The sequence below is a fragment of the Diadema antillarum genome, unplaced genomic scaffold, assembly GCF_040938485.1.
Source record: "Diadema antillarum isolate AM-2024a unplaced genomic scaffold, OU_Dant_1.0 scf00000128, whole genome shotgun sequence".
NCBI lineage: Eukaryota > Metazoa > Echinodermata > Echinoidea > Diadematoida > Diadematidae > Diadema > Diadema antillarum.
Genome location: NW_027271017.1, coordinates 4,900,202 through 4,926,439, shown reverse-complemented (window position 1 = coordinate 4,926,439; position 26,238 = coordinate 4,900,202). Strand labels below are relative to the sequence as shown.

At 36.1% G+C, this 26,238-nt stretch overlaps 1 protein-coding gene across 1 annotated transcript in view; it reads right to left on the bottom strand.

The window, feature by feature from the left end:
• LOC139720500 (scavenger receptor cysteine-rich domain-containing protein DMBT1-like) overlaps positions 1–26,238 on the bottom strand; it is a 125,783-nt gene that overhangs the window by 25,139 nt on the left and 74,406 nt on the right. Inside the window, exons 26-33 of the mRNA XM_071631853.1 lie at positions 24,369–24,683; positions 18,830–19,162; positions 16,065–16,382; positions 9,924–9,976; positions 7,653–7,773; positions 2,514–2,654; positions 1,662–1,894; positions 273–393 (exon numbers count right to left, since the gene is read on the bottom strand). Of these exons, the coding sequence (XP_071487954.1) occupies positions 273–393; positions 1,662–1,894; positions 2,514–2,654; positions 7,653–7,773; positions 9,924–9,976; positions 16,065–16,382; positions 18,830–19,162; positions 24,369–24,683 (1,635 nt within the window). The remainder of the gene's footprint in view (positions 1–272; positions 394–1,661; positions 1,895–2,513; positions 2,655–7,652; positions 7,774–9,923; positions 9,977–16,064; positions 16,383–18,829; positions 19,163–24,368; positions 24,684–26,238) is intronic.

Sequence of the window (26,238 nt, the reverse complement as noted above, 5' to 3'; positions counted from 1 at the left end):
TAAAAGGCGTTACACTCGGACTATCACTTGACCTATGTCAAAGGTATAGTCCACAGTGTAAGGCACTTTTATTTCGTGCGTACTCAAAACAGTTAAAATAAGTGCTCACACGTTAGGACTGTGATGGCTGAAGATATCAGCGAAACAAAAGGGACTATCACTATAGAATTTAACAAAATTTCTTCCCATGTGTTGGGCAAAACTACGCTTTAAGAGCTCTTGACCAATCCTATAGCAAGATTCTAGGTATGTGGAATATAAGTGGTATATACCTTGTTGGCAGGATCCCTGAGAAAGCACAATGTCATCGATGGCAATGTCGCCTTGGTAGCCACTCCCACATACACCTTCCAAGGTAATGTAGAATGGCTGGGTGTAATTGTCAATGGGAACCTGGTGATGAAAAACCAAACAAACAAACAAACACAAAATGATGTTGCACTTTCTTTCTTATGAGAATGTTACATAGCCTTGATATCTCAATAACATGGCATACAGGTTTATAACTAAAGGGTATGATTGTAAAACTTCTTCACCTCATAAGGAGCTAACAATATTTCTCTGTAGCAAAAAAAAAAGAAATAATAAAAATGAATGATAAAAGGTGTAGTATGACGTTTCCTGGGAGCTAAAAATATCTCCGTTTACTTAACACTTAACATACTTAAGATTTATCAGGATCCAAGTGCCAACACTTCAAAGAAGAAGAACCAGTAAGATTCCTAACAAACAGACTATCAGACAAGTGACGCACATTATAATTATTTTACAAGAGAAATTGAAATAACTTAGTGTATGTTAACAGCGATTGCTATCAAATAACGACTGTTATTTGTGACATAATTTGTGAGCCTGTATCACAAAATTAATTAATTGATTTTAGGTAGGAGTAGATTCTAAAAGAACAGACTTTCAGCTTTAAAATGATGTATAACTCAATCCAGATAGACTCTCCTAACTTATCCGAATATTGGAAAGAAAGCGCACACTCTGAAAACTGGGAATTGAGAAAAGAGGTTCTGAAGTATAGGGTTTATTCAATTGCTTAGACTTTACATTGCTTGGCGATGAATGGAACAGCAAAAACAAACAAACAAACAAAAAATATGATTTAAACCACCTGAGCAACAACAATTAAGAGATTATCTGATTAAACATAAATTACATTAAACATCCTTTTTAAACATTCTGTAGATTACTAATGCCGACATTCAAAGCAGTAGGATTATAATGATATGTTAAAGTTGCTACACTTGCTAGTGATAAGTATGGACAGTGTTTGAGAGAAGTGAAAAGATGAATATATGAGGCACACCTGATTGCATTATTGTACCAAAAAGTGTTTGAAGAAAACGGCAACAACACAATTTTCTCTCAGTTTTATCATCCCAATCATTGTGATAATGTAGAAGACATCCTCTTTCAGAAAAATACGAAAAACTGAAATTTACTAGGTTGCACTTTTTGTTGGTTTTGCGATGCATGGTCACATTTGGTATCTACTTCTTCTTCTTCTCTCTCTCTCTCTCTCTCTCTCTCTCTCACACTATCATTTCAGGGCTGCAAAATTAGTGTTGAAATTCAAACTTGATAAAACATTTGTTTTTTCATGTATTCATATATGAAAGTACATCTTGAGAAATGTCCCTGTCAAAACTTACCTGTGCTTCATACCACGCGTTTCCGCTGGCTCCAGTCAGTGAGAATATCACGTCATTTGCACGTGGTGTTGCTGATGCTGACTTGTATACATTTAGTGAATTAATCGAGCTACCGTACATATGATACCAAAATGTCAGACATTGAGGCCCGTAACGATACTGAGCTGGACTCGTTAGGCGTGCGTCTTCTCCATGAAAACGTGGAGATGTCTCGATGTACATGTAATATCCGTCTACAATTCAAAGTTAACATAACAAAAACATAAATACGCTAAAGCGAACATAGTAATTAAGAGCCAGATATTAGAATGCAGTCTATTATTTCGAAAGTTTATTATTCCAATGGTTCGACAACCCGAAAGGATTTTTTAAATCCAAAATAAGACAACGCTCCTTATTCTAAAGACTATTATCTTGGCATATAACCGAAGTTCGTTATTTTGATTACTCATTAATTCGAAAATAAAGATGATATTGATTTGAAGATTCAGTGACTTGATGGCGCTATCGAACACAATATACGTAAATATTGCTCGGGCATCACTGTGCTTTAGGTGACCCAAAATCTAATATTTGAGTTGATTTTGGCCTTGGTCCAGGCCAATTTCGAGCCCTGACATATTCTTTATTTCATCCAAAATTAGATTCTGTTCATCGGTTGTTGTTGTTTCATGTGTGTAAAACTATGTTCCATCAGTGCAAGGAATATGCAACAGAAAATGAGGATAATGAGACAGTTGCAAGCGGGTTGTTTTTTTTTCCAGAAAACAAACGAATCAGGCACCCGTCAGGCACTTACGGTAAAGTGCAATGGATATAACAAAAAAGACAATGAATACTGTATGTGCTTACAGCCGGTTGTATGGTCCCCGCTTGGCCCGGTTTGGTACGACGAGGTGTGACCATAATTACGGGACCAATCAAAGTCATCAGAACGTGACTGTTGCCAGCCACAGGTACCGTATTCAAAGTCACAGTCAATGCTGTTTTGCCCTGAGAGATAGCAGTGTAGAGAAATCAAGGTCATTTTTCCTTTTTTTTTTGGACAATATCAGTGACTTTGCTACATCACTTCCGACGACAAAATATATAACTAGGAATTTCTAAGACAACACAATATTTTAGCCATAAAGACTTAAATTATTTTGTCTGCATGATAACTGCATGTTACTAAGCAGGGGGTAGTTGGGTACTTATCTTAGAGTGATTATTAAGGAAAAAGTATAATAGCTATCAAGAACAGGTCCCAAAATAATCATCTTACCGTTCTGTGGTGATGTTGTTGGTTGATAATGTCCGTCCGTTGTGGGATTTAAATCAGTTACTTCTAAGTGAGAAAAGACAAGGATAGAGAAGATGTCTCAAACCAGTTCCTCTGTCAGACATTACATCTTACAAGTCTAATTCTCCTTTCATGTTGAAAAAAAAAATCATAGAAAAATAGCAGGTCTCTCAATATATTACAGAAGGTCTGACGAAGAATACGTAATCTGACTTCATGCGCTATCCAAATGTCCTGTATCCTTTACACACATGAAAGTCAGAAGAATAGTCCTTAATAAGTCGGTACGATTCTTGTCATATTAACAAAGACATGGATACTCTCACGATTTAACTAACAAGGGCTAATTCACAATTAATTTTTGTTGACATAAACGCATCGCAGTAACATTAATTTTGTAGCTGTATGGTAGCATTCCACACACCTTTGGTTTCGTCTTTCTCGCCTAGCCTTGACCTAAAATCAAGTCAGGTAAGACCAAACTATTTTCCTCGATGAAACATTAAATTCACCTACGTATTTACCATTAAAAAAAGAGTTTAAACCTCCTATCCAATTATTTTGAATATTGAGTCATTACCATATTGTTTCGTTTTTCTTCGATGAAAAGTTTTCTTTGAAATTAACAAAAGAAACGAATGCTGAAACTTGCCTTTCGATTTCCCATTGGTGCTTTCAAATCATAAGCAAAACGTACCTTTTCTCCTAATATAGTGTACAATAAGAATTCATCTGGTTCCTCACTTCAGAAATGAAATATCCTTATCTTTAATAGGACAAAATATATAGCGAAAGCTTAATGTCGTCAAACACGTACTGCTATCCTATCCTCAACTTTAAGACATCACGGTGATATCCTTATTCTTTTCCCTCTTTAAAGAAATAAGATGAAAGTCTCAGTTTTAAAGTCAGGCGATTATGACATTTTGAATGGACTTCTTACAAAATATAATTACGTGGTGATTGCAAGCATAAATGTGACCCTGCACCTCAAAACAAACAAAAAGTCGTCAGACATGAATTTTTAGTTAAGACCACATTCTTAAAGAGCAGACTTTAAGCTTTAAAATGATGTATAACTCAAATCAAATGGACTCTCCTAACCTATCAAAATATTGGAAAGAAAGCACAAACTCAGGAAAAGTGTGAACTGAGAAAAGAGGCTCTGAAGTACAGTGTCTATTCAAGTGCTTAATCTTTACCAAACCGTGCTGGCTGTGCGATGAATGGGACAAAAAACAGGAAGTAAACCACCAGAGTAACAACAATGAAGGGATTATCAGATTAAACTGAAATTAAGCATGCCTCATTAACACATTCTGTCCATAATTAACGCCAACTTTCAAAGCAGTAGCACTATCCTTTCAAAAGTTATTAGTTATTATGTGAGAAGAGACGGTGACATAAAAATCAATATTTGTAAGACCATTTGCTTGCAAAAAAAAAAAGACAACTTAATCACTTTAGCTTTGCAGACCTTGCGGGATGAGAGATATTGGTCTTGTTCGGAGGCAATCAAAAAAAATTAACAACAGACAGGTTTATGATGAAAGAATAAGAACAAACCATCTGTGAACAAACATTTTGTAAAGGCTTATTTCAACACGTTGAAGTTATTCCACTAAAATATTCGCTTGATAAGTATACCTATTTCGTTTTCCTTTAACCTCTTCTGTAATCATTCTCAACTCGGTGACTTCTTTCCAAGAAGCTATAAAATCAAGATGATTGTGTTCATAATTGTACAGACTATGTAAAGAATGTTTTGTTTTGTTTCGTTTTTTTAACTGGTCCTACCTTCATACACAGTGGTAATTTTATTCTCACAGACGTCGTTATAGTCAGGACAGCAGTCTCCATAGCTTATACAAATCACGTCACAGTAGCAGCCACCTGAGGATACGTAGCAATTCAAGCTGGGGTCCACATCACAACAATGCCCTTGGCATGAATCTATCGTATATTTGTGGCCACAAGGGAGAAACAAAAATACAAAACGTCACTGATGCCGAGGAGAAGTAGCAAGGTACAAGTCCATGTTGTGCCGTAGTAGTTCTCAATAGGCATGTCTGCCTACGTTTGAAAACGAAAACTAGCATAATCCTTATTCGTAATGGAAATCTACGGTCAACATAAATCTAGTTTAAACTGAATATAGATTTGTCACGCGTATGTGCAGTGCAGAACACCATTTTCAGTGTAATAGCGCCGTCTTAAGCATGGCCGTAGCCGATATAGGCCAACAACACTTGTAACAACGCTCAGGGCAGTTTTTAGTCCGGAAATCATCATTGTTATTACTACAAATATCAATAATTATTATTAATTGCTTTTATTATTGAAGCTATTAAAAATGATATAGACTTCCACTTTCATCACTTAAGTAGAATATAATAATAAGATTATAGTCATGAAGACAGCAAAGGATTGTCCTTATTGTGACAAAAAAAAATATGAACATTTGTGCATTAACAATCTTGTAGACTTGATAAAGCTGGGTTAAAAACACGTTACTATGGTTTCTGAAGACAACAAAATATGGTGACAAATATTTCTATTTTCTTGATAGTTTTCTAGATTTCCTAACTTCATGTAACTAGATGGCGTCCAGTTTTCAAATGATTTCAAGGTGATTTTCATATATCTATCATCTTTCCATGCTGATCACAATACAATAATATCTTACCATTAAGCGGGGGTGTAGTTGATATTCCAGTATTTGCGTCCACTGTGGTAACCGAATCAGTCACTGCTATTTGAAAAGAGACAAGAATATAATTCCTCAATATGGACTTTTTCTAAAATTACTCAATCTTGTCACGCAGCAAGGATCGAAAAATCTAAGAAACAATTCATTTTTAAGAGGATGAAGACGGGATGTCTGTGGTCACAGAACAAAAACAGGAAGAAAAATGCATAAGTTTTGACGAGACGATATTGTGTTGTAATTATTTTAGTCGGAGAAATCATGTTAATTGGTACCATATGGCACTATCCCGTTTCTTTCTTTCTTTTTTTTTTTTGATTTGGTGTGCTTGCAAATTATAAAAGTCACATGAATAGGTTTAGCTGAATTGAATTTACAATCTGGGGAATAATCTCCGTGATAGTACAAATTCCAGTGCAATCAAATGACAGCATTTGATATGCCTACTGTACAATATTTTAATAGTTCGCAAAACAACGTTGGTAAAGGTGATGGGACAAACTGACACTTCCGAGGCGATCTAGATGTAGCAATCTTTCCAAAGCGCAGCTACAAAACGCAGCTGAGGAAAGATAGCGTACACCGAGGAAGTGATAGTTTGCCTCACTGCCTAAAAAACAAAAGTTGATTATTTGCTCTATATTCCACATTTATATTCAGATTTTAATCCACATGTAAAACAATTTAAACTCCCCATATGAAAAATATTGATTATGGAACAAGATGATGACGGACAACACAGATAACGGGATTAGCTAGACTAAGTATAAAAACATGAAAACTGCATATCTAACGTTTAGGTCTAGCTAGAGTCTAGACCTATCCTAGAAAAACACCCATGGCGCAACGTTTTAAAAAGTGAAGGGGGCCACTTCCGCGTATCAGAAACAAACAAGGAAAAAAAAGTCTTCATCGCAAAAATTACCGCGCTCACACTTCAAGATTTCTATCTACTATCTTTTTTCCTTCTAGTGCCATTTACACACTTCTGGGTTAAGAAATAAGTGGGGGGGGGGGCAAAGTTGTGGCACCTTATGTATTCCTTTGTATGGTGCCAAAAAAAAGTGGAAGGGGGGCGGAGGAGCATGATCCTCCCTTCCCCTCCCACTTCTGCCTGCCTTGATAGGTAATTTTAGGGCTTAGGCTACGTTCCCTCATCAATCATGATACTAAAAATGTTGAACATTCTGAAACACCATTTAACTCCAACACGGCAACTACACTATGTATATAGGGCCTACACGCATGGTGACATTCGAGTCAACATTTGAAATAGACGTAGTGTAGCTGACCAATACAACAAATTTGTAAATCTGATTACCGTGCACCGCTGCACCGAAATGAAAGTGAGTTACACTCGGACTATCACTTGACCTAGGTAAAAGGTATAGTCCACAGTGTACCGCACGGTTATTTGGTGCGTATTCAAAACTTTAATTGATCATGCCCTAGGGCTGTGAGGACTCACTTTTACGCCTAATCGCCGATACACACAGAACTTTGTTAATTAAGGTTAACTAGTATAATGTATTTTATTGTTCTTCTGTTCGCTTATGGTGTGATATACAGGAAAGCGGTTTGCTTCGGCTTTGGGGAGTTTTATGATTTCAGAGTTACAGACCCGAGTTGACCAATATAGTATTGTGCGAAGAGCGGTCTTGCCCGCATGCCGGCGACACAAATAAATTATGGCCAACAGGTGGTGTCGCTCGGAGCTTAGTTGGGAAGACCGCCAAGGGGTCACGCCCATGCTCTCCGGCCATAGGGCTGGGCTGACCCGCGGAAGTAGTGGTACTTATCCCTTCGTGAGAGGGATATCGTGATGCCACATACTGTTGTGATTCTTATCCCGCTCATGACGCTAGAAATAATGAGAGACTATCACAATAATGAGTGAAACGAACTTTTCTTTTCAGACGTGGTGATGGGTAAAACTACCTTTAATGAGCTCTTGACCAATCATATAGCGAGATTCTTGTTATGTGGAATATAAATAATGTACCTTGTTCGCAGGATCCCTCAGAAAGCACAATGTCATCTATGGCGATGTCACCTGTGAAGCTACTCCCACGTATACCTTCCATGGTAATATAGAATGGCTGGGTGTAATTGTCAATGGAGACCTGGTAATAAAAAAAAAACCCACACAGACAAACACAAAGGGATGTTGCACTTTCTTTCCTATAAGAATGTTACATAGCCTTAACTTCGCCATACCATCGCATACAGATTTATAACTAAAGAGAATGATTGTAAATCTTTTCCCCCTCGTAGGGAGCTATCAATCTTTCTCTGTTAAAAAATAAATAAAGATAAATGATTAAAGGTGAATTATGACGTTTCCTGGGAGTTCAAGATATCTCCGTATACTTAACACAAGACCTATCAGGATCCTAGTGCCAACACTTCAAAGAAGAATAATGACCAGTCAGGTACGTAACACACAGCCTGTCAAACGAGTCACGCACTTTAAATTTTACAAGAGAAATTAAATAATTTTAATGTATGTTAACAGCGGTTGCTGTGAAATGACGTCTGTTATTTGTGACATAATGTGTGAGCATGTATCTCAAAACTAACATACATGTAAGTCGCCAGACATGGATTCTAGTTAAGAGTAGACTCTAAAAGAATATATTTTGAGCTTTAGAATGATGTATAACTCAATCCGAATGGACTCTCCTATCTTATTCTTATATTGGAAAGAAACCACACACTCTAAAAACTGAGAAGTGAGAAAAGAGGTTCTGAAGTACAGGGAACACAAAAAACAACAACAACAAAAACAAACAAACCAACAAAATAGGATGCAAGAACCTGAGCAACAACAATTCAAGAAATATCAGATAAAGCTTAAATTGAATCAAACATGCTTTATCAAAACATTCTGTACATATTTTATGCCTACATTCAAAGCAGCAAGATTATATAAGTTGAAGTTGTTACACTTGCTACTTTAAGAGTACGGACGGGATTGGTTGAAATAAAAATATAAATCTATGAATCACACCTGATTGCATTATTGTACCAAAAAGTGTTCGGGAAAAAAAATACGGCGAAAAGCAGTATTTTCTGTTCGTTTTGTGACCCCAAACTTACGATGATGTCGAAGAAGACTTATTCTTTCATAGAATATGACAAACTATGATTGGCTTGGTTGACCCATTTTACCTATTTGCTGTCCTACCACCGCAATGGTAGCGTGTGCAACTTTTTGTTGGTTTTGCGATGCACGGTCATGTACAGTATCTATACTTCTTCTTCTTCTTCTTCTTCTTCTTTTTTCTCTCTCTCTCTCTCTCTGTCTCTCACACACACTATCATTTCAGCGGGCTGCAAAATTAGTGTGGACATTGAAACTTGATGAAACATTTTTTTTCATGTATTCACAAATATGAAAGTACGACCTCTTGAAAAATGTAACTGTCGTAACTTACCTGCGATTCATACCACGCGTATCCGCTAGCTCCAGTCAGTGAGAATAACACATCATTTGAACGTGGTGTCGTTGATGCTGACTTGTAGACATTCAGTGAGTTGATTGTGTTGCCGTACATATGATACCAAAATATCAGGCACTGAGGCCCGTAACGATACTGAGCTGGACTAGTTAGGCGTGCGTGTTGCCCGGAATAACGTGGAGAAGATGTCTCGATGTACATGTAATATCCGTCTACAATTCAAGGTCAATATATATAATATTATATATTACACTAAAGCGGACATAGTAAGAGCAAGATATAAGAATGCAGTCCGTTATTTCGAAGGTTCATCATTCCGATGGTTCGACAACCCGAAGAATTTTTGAAATCCAAAATATGACAGGGCTCTTTATTCTGAAGGTTAATTAGTTTATCCTGACATATAACCGAAGTTTGTTATTGTAATGACTCATTAACTCGAAAATAAAGATGATACTGACTTGGAGATTCAGTCACTTGATGGTGCTATCGTACATATGACACTTAACTATGGATCGTGCATCATTATGCTTTAGGTGGCCCAAATCTAACTTGCGTTGACTTTGGCCTCGGTCCAAGGTAATGTCCAGCCCTGACATATTATTCATTATCAAAAATAGTATCTGTTTATTTTTTTTTTCATGTACGTAAAACTATGTTTAATCAGTGCAAGACAGCGGGCAGCGATTTCATTTTTTTTCCAGAAAAACAAACAAACAAACAGATCATAATTTTGATTAGGTGCAATGGACATTATAAAAAAAAAAAAACCTGTAACTACAAAAAAGGCAATAAATACTACAAGGGCTTACAGCCGGTTGTATGGTCTCCACTTGGTCCGGTGCTTGACGAGGGGGTATATCCACTGTTACGGGACCAGTCAAAGTCATCAGAATATGACTGCCGCCAGCCACAGGTACCGTGTTCAAAGTCACAGTCAATGTTGCCTGACCATGAGAGATAGTAACTTAGTGCAATATTGGTCTTTTCTTCTTCTTCATATATTTGGACATATCAAGTGACATTGATACATCAAACACCCACAGGGAAAGTATGAAAACGATTTTTTTTAAGACAACACAACATATCGGCAATATAAACTTTTTAATTTCGTTTACATATTTGCAGGCTTCCATGAATGCTGCATATTACAAAACAGTGGGTAGTCCGATCCTTATATTAAGTTGATGATAACAGAAATTGTGAAAATTGTTACCATGAAGCAGATCTCTAAAATCTTACCGTTGAACGGTGACGTTGCTGGTTGATGATATCCGTCCGTTGTGGGATTTAGATCAGTTACTTCTAAGTATGAAAAGACAAAGACAGCTAAGATGTCTGAAACCAGTTCCTCTGTCAGACATTACATCTAATCACCCTTATTGCCCAAAAAAAAAAAACAATTTAGAAAAACAGCTGGACTCTCAAGATATTACGGAAGGTTCGCCGAAGAATATTTCATCTAACATCATACGCTGAAATACCCTGTAACCTTTACACACTTGAGAGTCAGAATAGTCCCCAAGTGTCATATAACACAGACATGGATACTCTCACGATATACAATCTTGAATTTACAAAAAACTTTTGTTGGCATAAACGCATTGCAGTAACATTTGAAGCTGTGTGGTAGCATTCCACACACCCGGTGGGTGTCGTCTTTCTCTCCTACAAGTCAGGCTTGACCTAAAATCAAGTCACGTATCGGACCCGAACTATTTTATTGAAGCGAACGTTTGCCTATGCATTTCCCATCAAAAAGAGTTTAAACCTACGATCCAATTATTTCAAATGTTGACTCAATTGGTGTATCGCTGTTTTTTCTTCAATGAACAGCTTTCATTGGGACTAACAAAAACACAAGGCAAGTGCCATAATGTGTCTCGCTCATTCGCGTACAAAAAAATTGTACGCGAATGGGATATAACAGCTAAAAAAAGAGATATAACAGATAAAAAGGGATATAAAAGGATAAAAATTTATGGGAAAAAAGAAACGTGCCATAAACACTTAACACTGGGCCCTTAAAGTTCATTAACCCCTGCCTGTGACCTTTGACCCCGTGGTGACCATCCACTCCCCAAGGGACATCTACCATCCAAGTTTGGTCACAAACGGACCTATGGATCAAAAGTTATGACCCATGATAGAAACACACCATAAAAACTTAATATTGGGCTCTAAAAGTTCGTTGACCCATGCTTGTGACCATTGACTTTGGGTGACCATCCACTCCCCAAGGGACATCTACTATCCAAGTTTAGTCACAAATGGACTTATGGATCAAAAGTTATGACCCATAGTAGAAACGCGTCATAAAAACTTAACATTGTGCTCTAAAAGTTCGTTGACCCCTGCTTGTGACCTTTGACCTTGTGGTGATCATCCACTCCCCAAGGGATATCTGCCATCTAAGTTTAGTTACAAACGGACCTATGGATCAAAAGTTATGACCCATAATAAAAATGCACCATAAAAACTTAACATTGGGCTCTAAAAGTTTGTTGACCCATGCTTGTGACCTTTGACCTTGTGGTGACCATCCACTCCCCAAGGGACATCTACCATCCACGTTTGGTCACAAATGGAGTTATGGATCAAAAGTTATGACCCATGATAGAAATGCGCCATAAAGACTTAACATTGGGCCCTACAGTTCATTGACCCCTGCCTGTGACCTTTGAAATTGAGGTGACTTTCATATATAGTAAAATGTGAAACTTTGTATGACCACTCTTCCCTCAAAGTTTGATTGCAACTGAAGCCCAGAGTAAAAAGTTATTGAAGTTTTTGTAGCGTTACGGACGGACGGACGATGGACGGACTGACGACGGACGGACAGGACAGACGACGCAGGCGATCCCTTAGGTCTCCCCTCACCTCCGATGGGCTCGACAAAAAACCAAAGAAATTAAAATTGCCTTTTTATTTCCCATGGATAAGTACCGAACGCTATTTTCCAACCAAAAACAAAAACAATTTCCTCCTATTTATAGTGTACACAAAGACTTCTTCTCGTTTCTCACGTCAGAAGTAAAACATTTTTTTGTCTTTAATAAGACAAAATATAAAGAGAAAGCTTAATGTCCTCAAACACATATAGATATCTTAATATTATCGATAAAAAAAAACATTTCGTGATATCCTTAGTTGTTTCTTTTAGATATCAATAAGATTAGAAGTTGAATTACTCATTTTAAAAGTCACATGATTATGACATTTTGATTAGAACTTCTGTAAAAGATAATGACGTGGTGATTATCAACACATAGATGAGACAGATTAAGGCTTCGATTTAATTAACAAATATAGGATTTCTGATAAAATTGTGCAATTTGATATTTATGTTCACTAAAGTGCATTGGAAAATGTACGCATTTATCTTTCGCCGTTATGAAAAACAAATCTTACCGTTGATTGATGGTATCGTTGCTTCATTATCACTGTCGACTGTGACAATCCATTGAGTTAATTCTATATGAGAAGAGACGATGACATTAATCATTTTTCAAACCAAAACCATTTGCTTAGAAAAAAAAAATACTGATCATTTTATTATTGCTGAGTCTGAAAGATAAAGGATATTGGTCCTGTAAGACTGCAGTTGAAAAGAAAATATAGCAACAGAGAATTTTATCTTGAAAACGAACAATCTATGAAGAAAAAATTTGTAAAAGCTTACTTCAACACGTTGCAGTAATTCTATCAAAATAATATCTTGATTAGAATACCTAATTTGTCGTCCCTAGCCTCTTTTCATTTTAGAAGCTATATAAGTGAAGATAATTGTGCCCAAAATTGTAAACACCATCAGGGGCGGATCCAGGAATTCTCTAAAGAGGGGGCGTGACTAATATTTCTGGTGCCACTTCCGGGTTTTATTTCATTGTTTTTCTTTTTATTTCTTTTGTTTTTTACGAAAAATAAAGGGGGGGGGCGTGCGCCGGTTACACCCCCCTCTGGATCCGCCACTGCACCATGTAAACGATGTTTGTTGTTGTTGTTGTTGTTTTAACTGGTCTTACCTTCGTACACTGTGGTAACTTCATTCTCACATACATCATTATAGTCGGCACAGCAGTCTCCTAAGCTTGTACAAATCTCGTCACAGTAGCAGCCGCCTGAGTAAACCTGGCAATTCAAGCTGGGATCCACATCGCAACAATGCCCTTGGCATGAATCTATCGTCGTGATATTTGTGGCCACAAGGGAGAAACAAAAACACAAACCGTCAGTGTTGCCGAAGAAAGTACAAAGGTATAAGTCCATGTTGTGCCGTAGCAGTTCTGAAAAAGACATGTCTGCCTTTATTTGAACAACGAAAACTAGCGTATTACATATTCTTAATGGAAATCTATGATCAACATTAATCTAGTCTTAAATGAATATGGATTATTGCAATTTGATCCTTGAAATAAAATGAAATAAAGAAAAGTACAAAAAAATCCGAAGCATAGCAAAATGATGACTTTCTTGCAACAAATATCATGCATTACTGAAAGATCCTCAGTTTTTTGTTTTTTTTTTCAGAAACGAAATACATCGAACACTTAGAGCAGATCACAGCAGAATACTTACAAAGAAAATTGACACATAATGTTACTTATGGCGTAATCTACCAAACTATGTTAAGAAACGAAGTTTATATTATTTTTCTATAATCCTCTTTATTCATTGATTTCGAAACATTACATGTATTTGCATACTCAGATATTAAATCGTATTCTCAGTTTGTTGGAGATGAAGTAAAACAAATTGACTTTGAATATTACTAATATTTATGTATGTGTAAAAATCATACGCTTCGATCTTCATCAGTAACATAGCTATTAGAATCATAATGTTTGGTATAAATAGTATTTGTACCAATTCCTAACAATGTACTTGGAAAAAAAAAAGATGGAATACATATCGATTTCTTATGTATGTAATCATTTTATTAATTCATTTTGTATCTTATATTCATTAATTTATTAAGTATTTCGATCCTTTGGTTTCGTTTATTTTTTTTTATTTATCACAGATCCGTTTCAAGCGTAATTATGCTAAAATAAATCAATTTTTGTCAAGGAAAGGGAAAAATCGTTTCAATAAGGTGAGAAAACCCATTCTGTATTCACTGTGTCGTAAACAAAAATCACATTTTGAGCCACCTTCAGTTAAGCCTCAAATGTGATAAATTCCTGTTAGGTCAGTTGCTTTCTTTTCAACATAGTGAATTTGCTATAGACGTGAAGGAAATTGTAAAGACTGGGAATTATCAGAAGAACTGCGTCCCGACACACATAATTGCGAGCTTTACTTAAAGGACGCAAATGCAATGACGATACAACCATTGGAACAATTAGAATAGCTGTCTCGCGCATGTGCAGTGCAGAACACCATTTTCAGCGTAATGGCGCCGTCTTAAGCACGACCGACGCAGATATAGGCCGACAACACTTGTAACGACACTCAGAGCAGTAGTCCGTTAATCAACAATTTTATTATGACTTCTAATATCAATATCATGATTGTTATTATTGACCCTATTACAATTTGACATAGACTTTGGCACTTTCATCACTAAAGTAAGACATCAGGATAAGATTATTGTCATAAAGATATATGCAAGCGATTTCCTATAATATGCCAGCGATTGTTCAAAAAATGCATTTTTTGCATTAACATTCTTATAGACTTGATAAAATTTCAAATAAAAGCGTGGCTATGGTTTTTGAAGACAACAAAACAAAGCGTCAAACATTTTTTTTCTTTTCTTGATAGTTTTCTACGTTTCCTAACTGCATGTAACTAGATGACATCCAGTTGACACGGACGTTGAAGTGATTACAAAGTGATTTTCATATATTTATCATCTTTCCATGCTGATCACAAAACAATATATCTTACCATTAAGCGGGGGTGTAGTTGGTATTCCAGTATTTGCGTCCACTGTGGTAACCGAATCAGTCACTGCTATTTGAAAAGAGATAAGATCTGATATAATCCCTTAATATGTATTTTTTTCTAAAGATTACTTTTCACCCCGCAGGGATCAAAAAATCTGAGAAATAATTCAATATTTTTAAAGAGGATAGAGGCGGTGTGTCTGTGGTCGAAGAATAAAAATAGAAAGAAGAAAGTGTTATAACTGTTTCTGAAGAAAAATGCAGAAGTTTTGACGAGACGACATTGTGTTTTAATGATTTAAGTCGGAAATAAATATAAATCATGTGTATTCGTAGTAACATATGGCATTATCCCCTTTCTTTCTATGAATTTGTGTGCTTACAAATATATATATATAAACAAGTAAGTCACATAAATAAGCTTAATTGGATTTCATTTTAATAACGCCATTTGTGATAAACTATAATCGACTAGTTGCCAAGTTTCCAAGATGTTTTTATAGATGTGCATTTAAAAAGGCTTTAACATTGTTCCCTATAATAACTCATGAATATATTGCCTTTTATTCCAGATTCTCAGATGAACAATATTCCCAGGGATTGTCCAGACCCAAGACGAATAGAACATAAGATGGAGGTAATCCATTCAAGAATTTACAGTCAGCTATGTAGTAGAACTTGTATACTTTGCCACTTTACTTTAAGGTATAAGACACAATGCTTCATGGAGTCCACTAACACGGACTTTCTTCAACCTTATTCGTATTCTTTATTTCGATTTTTATCTTAAAGTAATCTGTTTTACATGAACAGTTCCTGATTGTGTTACAGAACATGAACACAACTTAATCAGATACATTTTGCTCAGTTAACGTTCAGTTTTCTACCAGGCGAGAGCTATACATGTTGACTATCTTCAAATAATAAATCTGATGGTAACCTCTTGTACCGTTTTCTAGAATACTAACTTTTTTTCATTATCTGATGACAAAATCTTATGCAGGATAAACTGTTTGGTAAATACTTGCTAGTGTTAAGACATGTAAAATGTCAAGCATTTACCTGTCGGTATACACTCCACTCCAGCGTCTTCATAGTGAATGCAATTGTGCATGTTGTATCCGTTGTGTTGGCAATCTGCCAAGTTACTCTCCGTGCCATTGCATTCAACGTCATCCAACAGAATTGGGCCAGATCCCGGTCCGTACTCGGCGCAGCAAGAATAGCTTCTCAAGGCGCCCTCAAAGCCCAGCATTCGACACACCACGTGGGCGTCTTGAATATCCCAGGCGTCATCACAGACAGTTCCCCACTGACCATCGTAATAGTATTCCACTCTACCTTGGGTGTAGTCCTCTCCTCCTACTAATCGGATTTTACCTTAAATGAAATGAAAAAGGAACCTTATATTTGTTTGTTTGTTTCTTTTCTATCGAGACCTACTGTATCTTCTTTTCCTATCTGACCGAAAATGTCAAAATCGAAAATTTGATATTTGATGTAAGAGTTGACTTTTCTTTTTATCAATAAAAATACACTCTGCACAAAAGAAGAAGCATACACTTTTAGAGTTTATATTTCTCATAGAATATTCTATTAAAAGTTTGTGTATGAATATGACAGTGTACGATATGAAAGCAATTCAATTTGCTATCAACCTTGGTTAGTCATTTAAGAGAGGAATGTTACGCATGAGAGAACAACTTTGTAACTAAGTACTCTTCCATGTAACAATAAGAACAAAAGACAAATTTAACACAATTAAAAAAAAAACTGATTGAAGATGCAACAATATATCTATGATCTTTATAATATCGTTGAAGCTTAAAAGATCACTGAAGTTTAAAACAATTAAGGAAAAAAGAAATATCTTCGGTCAAATCCAAATTCAAATGAAATCAGAAAAGAAGCATTACAAAAAAAAATGGTATCGGAGTTTTAATTGATTTCTAAGATTAGGAATATTCAAAATGAAATTTGGTACTTGAATTTGTCTCATAAATTCTTAAATTACGAAATTAAAAGAGCGGGAAACAGATGCTGTGGTGATTTAATCATCGTTATGCCTTCACTCCCGATGTATGTCATTTGAAGTTTGAGTTAACAGAAATTGTTTGTGTTCTCCCTTTAATTTTCTTTTAATTTTGTTGCAATTATAAACTTTATTTAAATCTTTTTTATGGAATAAAACACTCTCTTGAAAAGCGGTTTTATGTACTGAGGAGACTATATAATTATGTATAAAGAACACATAATAAATAAATAAATAAATATAAAGCATAAAGAGATCGACAACTTATTTTAGCTAATTCTTTCATGTCTCTTATTGTGATAATATCGTTTTTTCTTATCATTGTTATCATGAAGGGCATTTCCAAACGGAAGAAAACTTGTCATTTTTTTGAATAGTTACTTTTGCGCCTTATTAAAGGACAAATTTTAAAGCGTTAAAGTCTCCCTTTATATTGACTTACTAGGTTGATAGGGAATTAAATTACCTCAAATATTAATGGTATGTAATACATTGATTTTCATCAAAATCTTCTATGAACTCCAAAAAGTGATTACTTATTTTTTTCTCTCCCTGAGTTTGATATTTAGTCAACCTTGCTGAAATCCACCTCCCATATAAGTAGAATAATCGCCTATAAGGTCGAAGGTCTTTTCAAGTTTTTTGTTCAAAGACTATTGATTTTAATCCCTAATATTCATAAGTATGTGTATTTCTCTACCTCGAGGCTATTTCTTCAGTCCAAATAAGATATGTATAAGATCATATATTAGTCAGGGAAAGGTGCAGTCAGAGTTTTTGGAGGGGATATGAGTTTCGGGAAGGAGATATTCCCACCCACACTACTGATCGTTTGCATTATACGACCTGACATTCAAAGATGGTGCACCCATTTAATAGTGAAATATTAGATTTGTTTATCTGATTAAAACAGTAAGAAAATAAAAATCGATTTGGGATTTGTGTTGGGAGAGGGTGTGGGAGAGAGATAAGCCCTATACCACATGAGGGAGATTTTACATATTAAGACCTAAATTATATCTTATTCTTGTTTTTGTGAAACGAGTAAGAATGATATGAAATACACGGCATTCAGGGAAATGAGAGGGAGAGAAGTGGGGAGCGTTTTGCATTTTCAAACCTGAACATGATACATTGTATGTTTGCCTCCACGATTTCCATGGTGGAGGGGGGGGGGGGGGGGCGCAAATGTTCCTTTGCCCATTTAGGATCGCCCCCCCCCCCCCCCCCCCCCGCCTGATCAATCATGTAAATATGCTCATAAAAGTACCCTGAGTCATCATCGTTTCCTGCATGATTCAGGAAATTGGGAGGGGTCAATTCTGGCGTAATTGTGTTACCTATGCAAATTGCAAATGGTTCCTGAGTCGCGTGCGTCAGCATGTATACCTACATATAGCCCTTTTTTACATTGTACATGTATTTTACATTTTCAACATTTGGACCTTGCTGTAAAGTTAATTTTACCTGCGAGCGAGCAAAGCAGAGGACGCCTGAGAAAGTCATATATGCAACTCCTAAATGATGAAATACTGTTAAGCTCTGTTTAGCTTTCAAAAGGCGGGGGTGCGAACGTCAAGCTATATGTCCAAATTGATACATTTACATTTCCTCTGGCATTTGTTATTAAAAAATTTCGTTGGGGGATATTGTACAAGCCATCCCTCCCAACCCTCCTTGTCCAAGACAGAGAGAGAGAGAAGGGGAGGGGGGCAGTATCCCTCTCCCCAAGGCCAAGGTAATTTACACCCATGCGTGCATGTGTTAACATTTGTAAAAAAATTTTAACATTTACCTGTCGGTATGCACTCCACACCAGCGTCTTCATGGTGCCCGCAGTTGTGTATTCCGTATCCGTTGTGTTGGCAATCTACCAGGTTTCTTTCTGTGCCATTGCATCGGACATTATCCAGCAGAATTTGACCTGATCCCTGTCCATATTCGGCGCAGCAAGAATAATTTGAGGCTCCTTCAAAGCCCAGCATCTGACACACCACGTTGGCGTCTTCGATATCCCAGGAGTCATCACAGACAGTCCCCCACTGACCATCGTAGTAGATTTCTACTCTGCCTTGGGTGTCGTCTTCACCTTCTACAAGTCGTACTTGAATTCCGACAGACGTGGACCCTAGAAAGTATTTTACATGATTAGATGCGGTTTCCTCTGTCCCCTTCTTTTTACCGACAAGAATTTGAAACTATGAAGTTTATACTTTAAAAAAATACATATGAGTTCTCTCAATGGCATAAACGTCTTTTTGTTCCCTTGAATGATTTTTTTTTTCCCTCTGGGCTTAACGACGAGGTATCATTCCTTTCATGGAACCAGTCAAACTCATCATAATACGACTGCTGCCAGCCGTATTCAAAATCACAGTCAATGTTGCTTTGACCTGATAGATAACCACGTAGTGCAATAACGGTCATTTTTTTTTTAATCAATATCTGAACATGTTAAGTGACACTGACACATCAAAAACGTACAGGGAAAGTGAGACTACGAATTTCTATTCGGACGACAACAAAATATTCCAGCCATGGAGAGCTTTTTACTTTACTTTCATTTTGTAGACTTGTTTTATTACTGCATGTTACAAAACAGGTTGTAGTCGGGTAGTTATAATAAGGTGTTGATAACGGAAATTGCAAACATTATAAACAAGGAACTGGTCCACGCATATCTTACCGTTCAGCGATGATGTTGTTTGCTCAAAATTTTCGTCCGTTGCGGTAACTAAATCAGTTACTTCTATGTGAGAAAAGACAAGGACACATGTCTCAAACAATTTCCTTCGTGAGACATTGATGAATCGTATCACCTTACACACAAAAGAATTAACTTGATCCTGCAAACAGGTACAGGAAGTAATGAAGTATACTAATCTTTCATCCAACTTGTATTGTTACACGTTACTGTGATCTTATAGGAGAGCAGTCCCCAGGCGTTACAATTTTGTCATATTAACAAAGGCATCTCATGCGATCTCTACAAACTAGAATTCAGAAGGCAATTTTGTTGGCGTAAAATTCTCGTATTAAACATTGCAGCTTTATGGTAGAATTCTACACTACCTTGAGTGTCGTCTTTCCCTATATTACAAGTCAGATTAAACCTAAAATCAAGTCAAATAGGACCAGAACTTTTTTCCTCGATCGAGCATTCGCCTATGGATTTTCCATCAAAAGAGTTTGAATCTACAATCCAATTATTTCAAATGTTGCCTTATTCGTGTATATTGCTTGTTTGTTTATTTATTTGTTTGTTTGTTTTTCCTCCGATGAACAGTTTTCTTGGACATTACCAAAAGGAAACACGGAGACTGAAACTTGCCTTTGGATTTCATATTAAGTGGCATTGGACGCTACATTTCGATTTTGGCGAAAACGCGATGAGCACCTTTAAAATATGCGGCTCATGCCCTTAATTTCTGAACATGTGTAAAAATCCCATAGAGTGTGCCCCTGTGCTTTCCTATGGAGAAATTGTAAAGAAGGTTTTGGAACACCCTATAGTTTTATGATACACCCTGTACAGAAACCAAGGTTAACGGTGTCCAAAGTAGGGGAAAAGGCAAGAAGCCCTGGGGAAAAGGGCCCAGAAAATATTAAGCCATTGAAGTAGGGTTGTATAGTACTCCAATACATTTTGATACATGATGGGTTAAAAAGACAGGATTGGTCACGTGATCCTGGCTCGAGAGGGTATAAATACCGCGAGCTCACTGTACAAGGTTTCAGTTGGGTTGGGGGTAGGTACGGGTCAACAGCACTCATTTTTTGGTGATAACTACAAAATTAATGGGGAACCACTAGGCCAGTGTAACAGAGCTTTATAATAGCAGAGAGAAAACCATCGGTTGAGACAGCAGGAATTACAATAAAGCAATGCTGCACTGAACCGTATTTCGGACTGTCGTTTCCACACCAGCCTCCTTCTTGCAACTGGTAGTCTTTGATACTAGACCCTGTGAATGGGTTGCTGTATCAATGGTTGATTGGGAGAATGATATGCCTGGTTTCTAATGCGCCGAGTGAGTCCTAATGCACGTATATAAACGTGTTGTATGAGATAGGCTGTGTGAGAGCTATATCTGAATAAGGTGCTGCTGTGCTGCTACTCATAGTATACATTATTGTGTCTACAGTTTTACCTGTAGACACAAAAATTAAGGCTCTTTGACCGCTCCCCGGCTACGCTACACGATCATAAACACACCATTTCCTCCCATTGTAGGTACACTATAAATTCATCTTGTTGCACACTTCAAAAGTAAGATATGTTTGTCTTATATAGCACAAAACTACCATGACTGTAGCGAAGGAACGTAATTGCCTTAAATGCAGATTGCCATTTCACTATCAACTTTAAGTCATCATCATGATATCTTGAGGATAAAAAATAAAACACATTTCGAAACAATTTGAAATATTCATTATGGAAGTCATACGATAATGACATTTTGAATTGATTTCTGATACAAGATGAGGAGATTGTGATTGCAAGCATAGATGACACAATTTTTGTCTTATATTTATTGATCATTCTAGGTTTTCTGATAAAATTACACATTATGTAGTCGGGTAGTTATGTTAATTGAATTACAACGACAAATATTAATGTAAACTTTTTTATCTTTCGCCTTGAGCAAAACAAAAAAATACCACCGTTGAGTGGTGGTTTTGTTGCTTCATTATCGCTGTCTACTGAGGTAAGCCGTTAAGTTACATTGTAGTTCTATGTGAGGAAAGATAACGTCATAGAAGATTTATAAACCATTTGTTTTACAAAAAGAAAATACTGAATCACGTTTCCCCTGCAGAACTTGAGAGATGAGAGAAATGATGAAAGCAAGAATGATAGAATGAAAGACTAAAGAATAAAAACGAACTATAAATGGGAAGCAACATTTTGTCAAAGCTTATTTTAACAGTAGTTCTAGCAAAAGTTTTGTAAGAATTACAGCAATAAATATTCAAAAGGATGATATAGTAGTGGTGGAGACGAGGAGTTGTTTGTTTGTGTGTGTCTATGTGAGAGAGAGAGAGAGAGAGAGAGAGAGAGACCAAGAAACCCCTTATGATTTTTCAGCATAGAACGTACCATTCTTACAGGACTTCTAAGTTTATCTGATGGAAATCGGTTGTTGAATGGCCGAAACATCCAAAAACAAAATAAAATAAAGCGATCGTAATAAAAAGAAGGTCCCACCATTTATTAGGATCGCTCTTTTTGGATATCTCAGCAATTTCAAATCTGATTTTATTCAAATAAACGTTGAATTCATCTTGAAATTACATGTTCTTTCATATATTTTATGAGGTTCCTCATCATCTCACCGATAAATGACAGAAACCTGAAGTAAAGTTTCAACCAGAACTATAATTATGAAACGATCCCTTCAATATTCGCTTCATAAAAAATAACTACGTGACCTAGTTGAATTTCCTTCAGCCTCTTCTGTGACATGCTACACTCGGTGATCTGTTTTGTTTCCAAGAAGGGATATTAGTGAAGAAATCATGTTCATAATTGAAAAGACCACTGGGAAAATGTTTTTTTTTTTCAACTTCACCTACCTTCATACACCGTAGAAGTTGCATTCTCACATACATCGTTATAGTCAGTACAGCAGTCTCTCAAGCTTGTACAAATCTCGTCACAGTAGCAGAATCCTGAGGATACGTAGCAACTCAAGCTGGGATCCACACAACAACTCTCTTGGCATGAACCTATTGTGATGATATTTGTGGCCACAATGGAGAAGAAAAAGAAAAGCATGTATCTAATTCACTGTTGCCAAAGAGAAGTACCAAGATACATATCCATGCTGTTGTTCTGTGTAGTGTTGGGGCGATGTGTCTGCTTTCATCTTAAAACAAAAACTACAATGAAGCTTATTCGTATTTGAATTTCAAAACAAACAAAAAAAGATCTCCGTATGAGTCACACCTCAGGAATATTTGCGGATGTATAGGCATGGAAAACTGGGAATGAAATCGAGCCCACTAATTGGAAAGAAAAGGTAGCTAGTTACAAAGTTGTAATGATTTGTCCCTTGTTCTTCTGACAAAAACAGAAGTTGTGATAATTTTCATCTGTAAATTGAAGATTTTTTGTTTGTTTTTTAACGTTATATGGACTATATCATATCCATCGCTGGCGTAGGATAAAAATAGGATTATAGTTTTCAATATCATATGCAAAAACATATCCTTATTAAGAAAACAAAAAGGTTTTTTGCATCAAGATTCTTGAAGACTAGACATAACACTTTCAATAAAAAAGCGTGACTTTCATTTTTTGAAGACAACAAAACATATCAGCGACAAGAAGGTTTTCATTCCCTTTCTATATAGTTTCTGTGCTTCCTAACTATAAACAGATGGCGTTCAGTTGGTAAGGACGTTCATATGACGATATTCATATTCATGTGTTTGTTTAAAATCCATCTATGCTGATCGCAATATATATTACCATGAAGCGAAGGTGTTGTTGGTCCATTAATTGGATCCGCTGTTACAGTGGTAACCACATCAGTGACTGCTATTTGAAAAGAGACAAAAACAGATATGATTTCTCAAATCACTCGCTTTTTCTGACATCTCATCACCCTCGTAGGGATTGAAAAATATCATAGAAATAATTTTATTCTACAGCAGGGTACAAACGGGATAATATGGTCAAAGTATAAAAGCAAAAAGATAAAAGAATTGGGGTTTTACTGTTTAGGAAGAAGAATGCAAAAGTTTTGACGAGACGACATTATGTTTTTAATGATTTTGGTCTTAAATAAATAAAGAGAAATTATGGGCATGGGTAGTTAATAACATATGACATTATCTTTTTTGAAACTTTCTGATGTGTATGCAAATAACAAAGTCGCATGGATACGCTTAATTGAATTTCATTATTGAAGCCCCATCTGTATTAAATTGTAAATCGACTAGTTGCACTCAAAAGACATTATTTACCATTTGCAGATGAAACCCAACAAAACAGCATTAGTGTTTCAAAATAGTTTTAAAATGTGAGTTTGGGATAGATGCAAAAATTTGAACCATTATAATAGATTTCGAGTACTGTTTTGTTTTGTTTTGGTTTGGTTTGGTTTTTGTTTTGTTTTTTTGTTTTTGTATTGACGACAACATCTCCCTCAGGATAAACTGTTTCGTAAATATTAATTAATTATTCTTGTCATCATGTTTACATTAAAACAGTACAAAATAATCAAATACACATCAACATATATTCATATTCATAATTGTTAGATAAAAAAGTTAAAAAAAAAGTTGATAAATGCATGTCTTAGGACTTATAAAATACCACCATTTACCTATTGGTATGCATTCCACGCCAACGTCTTCATAGTGTCCGCAGTTGTGTATTCTGTATCCGTTGTGTTGGCACTCTGCCAAGTTACTCTCTGTGCCAGTGCATTGAACATTGTCTAGCAGAATTTGACCTGATCCCTGGCCGTACTCGGCGCAACAAGAAAAATTTGAGGCGCCCTCAAAGCCTAGCATCCGACACACCACGTTGGCGTCTTCGATATCCCACCAGTCATCACATACAGTTCCCCATTGGCCATCGTAGTAGATTTCCACTCTCCCTTGGGTGTCGTCTTCCCCTCCAACAAGTCGGACCTGACCTAAAATCAAATTAAGTACGAAACCGTTATATTGTATAATTCTTATTTTTTTCTTAAACGACAAGCATTTAAAGTTGCGTTACAATCATTTCCACAAGTTGACTCATATTGTCCTTTGTTCCCGTGGATGAACCGTTTTCTTTGAGACTGCAGAGAATACGACTGTCTCAAAGTGAAATAATTATGGTCTAGTACGACTGAGATTATATATATAAACGACAATCATTTAAAACTGCATTTGAGCAGTTTCCTAATATGACCCATAAATTAACACATTGTCCTGTGTTTTCTGTGGATGAACCATTTTCTTTGAGACTGGCAAGAATATACAAATAAAATTGATTACTGCGTGATACTAATTGTCGGGGAGAAAGCACTTTACCATAACAGTTGGGATTGAATTCCGAATTGCAAAGTAATGGATGTATTGCAATGTAATGGATCCGCTAATCTCTTCAATATCATCCTCCTTTACATAATAAATATCATTTCTTTAAAGCAATAAAAAAATGATTAAATTATGGTGTACTGCCACCGTCTTGCTGCTGCTGCTGCTGCTGTTGTTATTTCTCTTTTGCCAAGTGATTTAACTTTAAAAATGACAGCAATAGACGCACTGCAGTTGGTGCAATTTTGAAACTTTGTGATAAAAAGGAAATAGGCAGTTTATATTTCTTTATGAACATGGTTTGCATGGACTTGCTCGTGAATGGAGGGGATAGAGCTTTTCCTCGTGATGACAGATGTCTCTTTGAAACAGTGTTTGTTTTTGATAATGAAAATAATACAACAATAACGAAATGATAATAATGATAATACATCCATACAAACATGCATACATATATACATACGTACTATGACAGGGGAAAAGGGCCAGTATTTTTTCGTTTTATATTCACCATGTATTCCAATTCTATTTTTTATACATAAACTATATGAAAATGCCGTGTATCTAATCATTCAATCATTTAATCATTAAATCATTAGTTTCTGATTTTTCTTTTTGAAGTGGAAGTGGTGATCTAATGGGGGCGAACTAGGAAGTGATCTCGGTTTAGTTTAGACAGTTAGTCATTTAACACTTGCGTTAATTTGTATGCCTCCCCCGTATACAATTTGGTTATTATGCATTTGTTTGTTCCTTGTATATCCCGTCTGTTCTTAAGTTTGTTTGTTTTTACAGCATTTTATCATTCTTATTTCTTGTTCATATTTTTCAAAAATAGGTGAAAATTATGTTCAAAATATTCCTGCAACAGAAATTAAATTAACTGAATTTTTAAATCAGTGTAACTCTGAATCAATATTTTTTACATCAACTGATAGATTTGAAATTTTTGATAATTGTGTTATTTCCTCGGTTGCTGATCCACTTGCTCAAACATTTAATTTGCCAATTATTAACGGTGTGTTTCCTGATAACATGAAATTGGCTAAAGTAATCCCATTATTTAACAAAGGCGATGAATTTGTAGTCAGTAATTATCGCCCAATTTCATTACTATACTGGCTGTCTAAGGTAAAAAAATATATATATATTTACAAGAGAATGATT